General features: G+C 39.6%; 2 protein-coding genes across 2 annotated transcripts; both read right to left on the bottom strand.

The window, feature by feature from the left end:
* Positions 1 to 142: 142 nt before the first annotated feature.
* On the bottom strand, positions 143 to 1,823 carry SARC_12488 (hypothetical protein). The gene has a single exon (XM_014293405.1). It carries the CDS (start codon positions 1,745 to 1,747, stop codon positions 248 to 250), a length of 1,500 nt encoding a protein of 499 aa, XP_014148880.1. The 5' UTR covers positions 1,748 to 1,823; the 3' UTR covers positions 143 to 247.
* A 1,991-nt stretch (positions 1,824 to 3,814) lies between these two features.
* Positions 3,815 to 4,241, bottom strand: SARC_12487 (hypothetical protein; the record flags this gene model as incomplete). The annotated part of the gene is made up of 2 exons (XM_014293404.1): positions 3,815 to 3,913; positions 4,170 to 4,241. Coding segments are annotated over 2 exons (171 nt in total), but the record flags the coding sequence as incomplete, so codon positions are not given.
* Positions 4,242 to 7,242: the final 3,001 nt, after the last annotated feature.

The raw sequence follows: 7,242 nt of genomic DNA, 5'->3' as shown, positions 1-7,242 counted from the left end.
ATTCTAAATGAGAACATCAGCCACACAATTAGCACAAGACAACGATTACACAAGTTCACTTAAGCAATCAGCAGGAAGGATCAAAATCAACATCCTAGTTACTGGAACGTTGCCAATTCTGTTGCGGAATTGCTTGATAGAATCAAGTTCAAAGAGCATGTGAGCGTAAACGATATGTAAGATATCAGTTTTATTTCACAAGTATCTCTTATCGTCTGTTAAGGTTTGTTCCTTTCCGAAGCGTCTCTCAGGGCAGCGGTAGAATGACTGCATTCTCCAGGTTAGTGAAAGTCAGGTCTTCTACCCACAGGTATATGAGATATGCATTGACTCCGATAAAGAACAATGTCATGATTGTACCTATGACCTTCCACTCATTAAATGATCGTGGCACACGACCACCCCTGGAGTGGATGTTGTTCACAAAGTATATGCGTCGCAAGTGGTATAGAGTTGTTGCGTACATGATCAGCATATCACAAAAGAGAACTATCGCTGTAGATACATACAACACCTCTCTTCCCGTAGCCAGCTGTAGCAGACCTACGCAGAAGGTCGCCAAACTACTAGTCCACTGGATGTAATTCAAATACGTACGCTCGTTCGCCATGAATGCTTTGCCGTCAGTCTTTCCGTACTTTTTACGGTTGAGTCCGTGTCGCTTGGCCTTTTTGAAAATATTCCTCGTCTTACTAGTCGGTGCTTTCCCGGGTTTTTCATCGCTCTTACCGGGTTTCATTTCTGCTGTAGACATTTCCACGGTGTTGCACGAGTCCTGGGAGTGCTCTTGTATGCTCGTGTTATCATAGGCCCAGATTTCGGAGTACTTCTTACGTAGCATTTCACCAGAATTTTGTAGTTCGCCAGCCGCACTTGAGTTCAAATGATCACTCCATGTCGTCACCAAGGCATTCCACTTCGGCAAAGGATGGGCGTGTTTGGGGTAGAACTGTGCACATCCATACCCGTATTTGCTCAACTTGATCTTCCTTGCGTTGCATTCCATCAGCGCAATGTGTATCCACTCGGGACACTCGGGCTTGCCCCCTTCAAACATCGCTACTTTCACTTCCACAACAGTAAAAGGCATTTTCTCGCCTCGGCCTTGCCCAGTTCCATCGGCCGCTTCTATCTCAGCCCAACTCTGTGGCTCAGCAAACAGCACAATATCCCGGTCGAGTGTGATGCGCAAGTCCTGGTTTTCTTGCTTCATGAACGATGTCCTGAGGTATTGAGTTCGCACCTTGGGCTGCATGTGCACCATCGCTTCTTGTATGTCTTTAGCGAGCTTCTCCTTCGATGGATGCAACTCTTCGATTGGTGTACCTGTTAGAAACCTGTTCATCTCCTCCTTGGGCAGGACCAATCTCTTTTTGTTGCTATACTTATGTACTTTTTTGTAGTTGTGATGTCGTTTGCGCTCGATGAACATGTTCTCAACAGGTTTGAACGAAGTTCCATACCACCGCACACGATATAGCTCGGCACATTCATTCTTGACTACCCGCTCCTTGTACATGTTCAGGTATTCGTCGTCAAAGTATGAACTATTGTTCATCTGTGATGTAACTACCTCGCCAGACGGTAGCGTGAAGGAGGAGATAGGAAGTTCGTATTGTATACGATCAATAAACGCTTTTACCGAGTCGTTGGGCAGAACATATTTGATACTTTTACGTACGAATACTTGCTCCTGCTCTTCACCTCCATCATGGGTCTCAGACCCAATCTCTATGATTGCAGCCATGTCAGTGTAATTGTACAACAGAGTGGTGAGTTGGTATCAGATATTGGCCTTGATTACCTCTCAAGTTTAGCACTTCCTATTTATGAAGTGACAAAGAGTGGTAAGGCTCCCTTGTCTGCAGCATCATATTTGTAAGGAAGGGTGGATAGAGGTTGGAACGTCCGTACACCACCATCATGATATGTTTCATGAGATCATATTTCTTGAAACCAATATTGAATTATTACATAATATATACATTTTGCATGCAAATCAGGAAATTCTTGGTTTCTGATCGGCGAAGTGATCGGCGGATCTATTCCGGGAGAAGAATTATGGTTTGCCTGGGATGACTATAGTGATTGGTTAATCCCTGCCGAACTTATCCATCATACTCTAAATTCTGGCCTTGTGTGAATCGTTTTATAGGGTTTTAATTTCTAAAAAGTTTGATTTTGTTTTTGATTTTGTAAAAATATTACACACCTTCATATGTAAACATAACTTGAACGATTTAAAAAAAACAACAGTATGTACTAAATACATAATATTCGTCTCGACTCCTCCTATCAGATATTTCATTTTTCCAAAACAAAAGGACAAATTACACGGAAAATAGATCCGGTTGAGATCCGGTTAACGGTTCAGATTGAAAATACCTATTATGTTTAAAAAAGAAAGCACAATTGTACACGCTTTTTGTTCTGTTCGTCCTCCTATCAGATAAGGGTAGATATCAGGATTCGAATAGATACTGCAATGTGTAATGTATTGTTTCTTTAAAATAGAAGTTTCTGTTTGGGATATCGCTCGTCCTCGACTCCTCCGACCTCCGTGCCAACACAAACGGATAAAAACATTTATTCGGCTTCTATATGAAGCAGTATTTTTCCTTCATCTCAAAATCTAGGCTCAAGAAGTTTACTTGAATGTTTACGGAACTTTACTCTATAGAGAAGAATACCTGGCACAATGCATACGATAAATTTCAGGGGAATCTGCAACGTTATTGTTATTTATTTCAATAGAAGTTTCTGTTCGGTGTATTTTCGCTGATCAGTGAACTAAAAGATAAAAAATAAATTCTATGTAGTCATCTGACACGGTCCATATCGTAGAGTAAGCTACGGAAAACTGAATTTTTGACAGTATATAACTTCATCCCAGAATCTCGATATACAAAGGAACTGATGGTGTGGTTAGGAATGAAGATAGCAATGAGTTATCCAGAGTCTGGACTCTGGACTCTGCAGACTGGCAGGCAGAAGCAGTTTTGCTCACTGCACAGCAAACGGTGCACCTGACGATGGTTTTCTTCTTTGGTCGTGTCTTCGAACTCTTCTGATGCGGTTCACTGTATATCTGCAGCAAAATCGAGAATTCCTGAAGCGATTTGGAAGTCGATTTGGTATCATGTAATATTGGGTACAAAGTCTCATCGACTACTATTGTCGGATTAGTCTCATAGGTATGATTATGCCTCCCAGATGATTGTATATAATATCCACTAGAGTGCCGAGCATCACAGCAACAATTGATCACGTCAACAACATCATCAGTCCTCGCTACACATTTATGTGTGGACGATCCCCATTTCTGCGACGGAGTTTGAAATTGAACTTTTCCACCGATTTTGCAGTCACTTTTGGCTGATAAACCAATTACTATTAATCCGTTTGAACAATAACGCCATCGTGTGCAGCTCACGAATCATACAAGTGTACTCTACAGGGTCTTATATGTCGGAAGTCGCTTCGCTATGCAACATAACAACATGTACCTTCTCCCGTCAGATATTTTGATCAGATGTACGAATATGTATGTTCCTTGCGTGTTGTACTAAAGAGGTACACATATGTTAGTATCTACCAAGGTGTCAGCGTTAAAGCATCATGTACATCGAGCTCAATGTAGTTTTGTATAATTGCGTCGATAACGTGCTGCCAGCGGAGTACTAGTATAGCACAATCATGAGAATGCATTCCACACACATACTTTGACATCATACGACCAGGCCTAGTGGAATTGAGAACAACCAGCTTTACGTTCGAAACCTCGTGTTGCACTTTCCATCGCGAAAGAACACTTTCAAATAATCAGAACTATATGATGGGAGATCGAGGGCAGCTCAAATTTACGCTTGCGATCTCCGCCTGGCATCTTGGGATTGTTGGTGTCGAAGCTACCCTGTGAGTGAGCAAGTGCGATCGACTTGTGAAGACCATTACAGAACTGCCATAGTATGTGCAAGTCTACACTCATGTCCTCTACATGGGCTGTACAAATATGTCAATAAATCCGCTCCATAGCGTACTTGAAGGTCGAATTATTCTTTTTGAAACTCTAGATTTAAGTCTACGCACTAATGCGACGCACATACACACATATACTCAAAACAAACATTTGAACAACAATCGACCAGTGATGGATTGAAGCACCATACCTTTCCGTAGTACTCAGCTAACATTGCGAACCCGTCCATAGCTCCCTTTAACTGTTTGAAAAACTGATCCGGCTACTCTAAGGTGTTTTTGAACTCGAAAGCGTATTATATCAGCCACTTTGCTTGCCTCGGGTGCTCAATTGGGGCATACGCGGTCACCAACTAGGCAAGCCAGTGCAGAAGATACAATGAATTAGTGATACCGTTGGAAGGACGACTTTTTGGTATATTTGTCTCTTTTCTACCCTAAAACCGAATCGACGACCTTATCATCACGGTACAACACGACAGGAGAGGAAAATACAGACAGGTAGACGGAGATAGAAAGCCGCTATAGTGAGCACACACGCACAGAGCACACGAAGCCCAGCTATAACTATCACTTTGTGGCAGGTATTTCCTTCTATGCACATGTCGGACTGGTGTACGAGTCCTATATATATATATATATATATATAATATATATAATATATATAAATATATATATATATTTATCCATATATATATAAATATATATATAAATATATATAGACGTGCATGAATGAACTGAATGTACACATTCTGGTCATTTAATATTACAATAAACGTACAAATATGTGATATTCTCTTGAAAATGTATTTTTAATAGGACCGAACTGACAAGTTCCGACGGATAAAGAGTACTGATGCATCGCATGAGATACAGTTATTTACATACCTTTCCTGCACTCGATGTTGCCACGTCGCTCACTGATCGTGCCCTCTTCGACATCGACTGCGCGATGCTGACTGGTTGTAAAGTTGTGGGAACGCATGTATGCCGTCTTTGCGCGTTACTCTTCATTATTCAAGGTACTCCACACCAACGAAATTTTCTTTTAATGTACTTGTAGATATTATGTGCTTCTCAGAGTGCAAATGAGTTTATTATGCGAGGGAGAGTTTGCTCAATGTGGGGTGAATTTATGTTCTGGTGAACTTGTGCTAATGCCAGGGTGTGAGCAGAGTATTGAAATAAATGAAGTTGTCGTTTTACTACTTGTAATATTATATTGTAATATATAGTGTAAGTAAACTCTACTTTTTGAAAGTGAACGTCCCCCATTACCCCCAGCCTCCAGGTGACTTACTACCCCCAGCCTCCAGGTGACTTGTCCCAGCCCCCTTCTGTGTGGAAATAAAATATCGCTTGTTCATGACCTGATGACTTCATGCATACTTCAAGTTCATCGTCCCATTAGATTACTAGATTAGTCATCACATAATTTAAAAAGCAAGTTTTCTGTGGACCAATGATCACAGGTAATAATTTTTCTTTTTTCTTTGTTTTTTTTACAAAATGATGGGATTTCGTCACAAGTGGCCAGTTTTCAGATTAAATCTATTTTTAGAACTCTTTCTCTATACAATTATTGGTCATCCATAAAATAACAGGCGATGAAGTTAGCATTTCATCATCATCTAAAGGGTGTTCTTATCATTCGATTGGCTATATCACCTATATATCCATGATATCTCTGTCACCTCTTATTATTAAATGATGGAAATCCGTAGTTTAGTCTTCAGACTGTGAGGCTGAACCCATGATGGGCCTATATATTTTAAAAACCGGAATTTAAAAACATTTTAGCCAATACATAACAGCGTGATTATTACTTTAGACCATACACATAACTAGGATATCCTAATCAGATGGATCTTGCGCGGTCTGTATTATAAGTGATTGTGCCGATATGAACCAAGGCACAAAAGTGAGTTGTTGGCCAATGGCCATAATACTATTCATCTAACATTCTACATATGTATTTGTATTGAAGTTGATTAGCGGCAAACCTGTTAAAATTCTATAGCCCTCTCAAGGCTCCTAGCCCATGAATTTGATACAAATATATACTAACATTCTACATGTGCAAATATTTATATTGAAGTTGATTAGCGGCAAAACTGTTAAATTTCCATAGCCCTCTCAAATCTCATAGCCTATGAATTTGATACAAATATATACTATAAATTAGACACAAAAATTGCACATCTGGGGCTGGGCCTATTCTACTACATATTTACTATAATAGAGTAGGAGCGGCCCTGCCCGCCCTGGCCTCAAAGTCTCAAACCCACCAAAATAAAAAACAAAAACAAATAATACAACGAACAACAAACCAAAATTATTTCCTTTTTGTTTGTTTTTTCAATATAAAGGGACTTGTTTGTTGACAGTTCTAAGCTCTCCTATAAATAATTTCTACTTTTTCACTGTTTTTCGCCCAATTGGTAATTGGGCTGCCAACTCAGCCCAATTGCCAATAGTGAGCGCTACTTTGGACACGGGAGTCGGGACCGCTATGGGTTTTTGAATATATTATTTCTCAAATGAGATTAGCTATTCAAAACAGACGACTCCTAGAGTAGAGAGAGAGAGCATCTATGAGGCAGAATCGGAAAATCTGCTGTGCGGGCTATTTGGATTTTGGATAGACACAAGTAGAGGGATGGTCATGATATTCTTATTTATTCTTTTCTGAAACAAATTCCATGACATATTTTTCGATCACCATTATATTTATATTTTGTTTTTTTTATTTGTTTGTATAATTTTTTTTAACAAAACAAAACCTCAATCATAAGTAAATATAAATATCTATAAAATAACAAACAAAATGTATACAGTATATATGTACTACATACACAAATGTTTTAATTTGTTTCACTTTAGAAGGTTCTGATTATTTGTATTACTTTCAAGTTTCAGGTGCGCATAAATACATACTCTGGCACTCTGATAGTACCGAGAATTCCGTTCGGCTTTGATATATGCAATACATACTTTATTCATTTCTCTATAAATCATGGGGTTGTTGTTCACTAAGCTAGCTGCTATCTTCTGGGGAGGCGCAGAAGTCAAAATTGTGATAGTCGGGCTAGATAATGCCGGAAAGACAACCATACTGTACCGTCTCGTATCATCGGAAACGGTTACATCTACCCCAACTATAGGTATCATTTTTGAGATCTTAGGTATCGTAGAACACCTGCAGATAACGTTGCATTGCTTCATTTTATGTATTCTTGAATGCCGCATCGATTTTCACAAGTT

The sequence above is a fragment of the Sphaeroforma arctica genome (genome assembly GCF_001186125.1).
Source record: "Sphaeroforma arctica JP610 unplaced genomic scaffold supercont1.2345, whole genome shotgun sequence".
Lineage (NCBI taxonomy): Eukaryota > Ichthyosporea > Ichthyophonida > Sphaeroforma > Sphaeroforma arctica.
The sequence above is the reverse complement of the archived record's forward strand: the minus strand, read 5'-3'. Positions and strand labels throughout refer to the sequence as shown.

Excerpts from the sequence above, each read along its gene's own strand:
- SARC_12488 (XM_014293405.1), bottom strand. The coding sequence starts at position 1,747 with ATGGCTGCAATCATAGAGATTGGGTCTGAGACCCATGATGGAGGTGAA.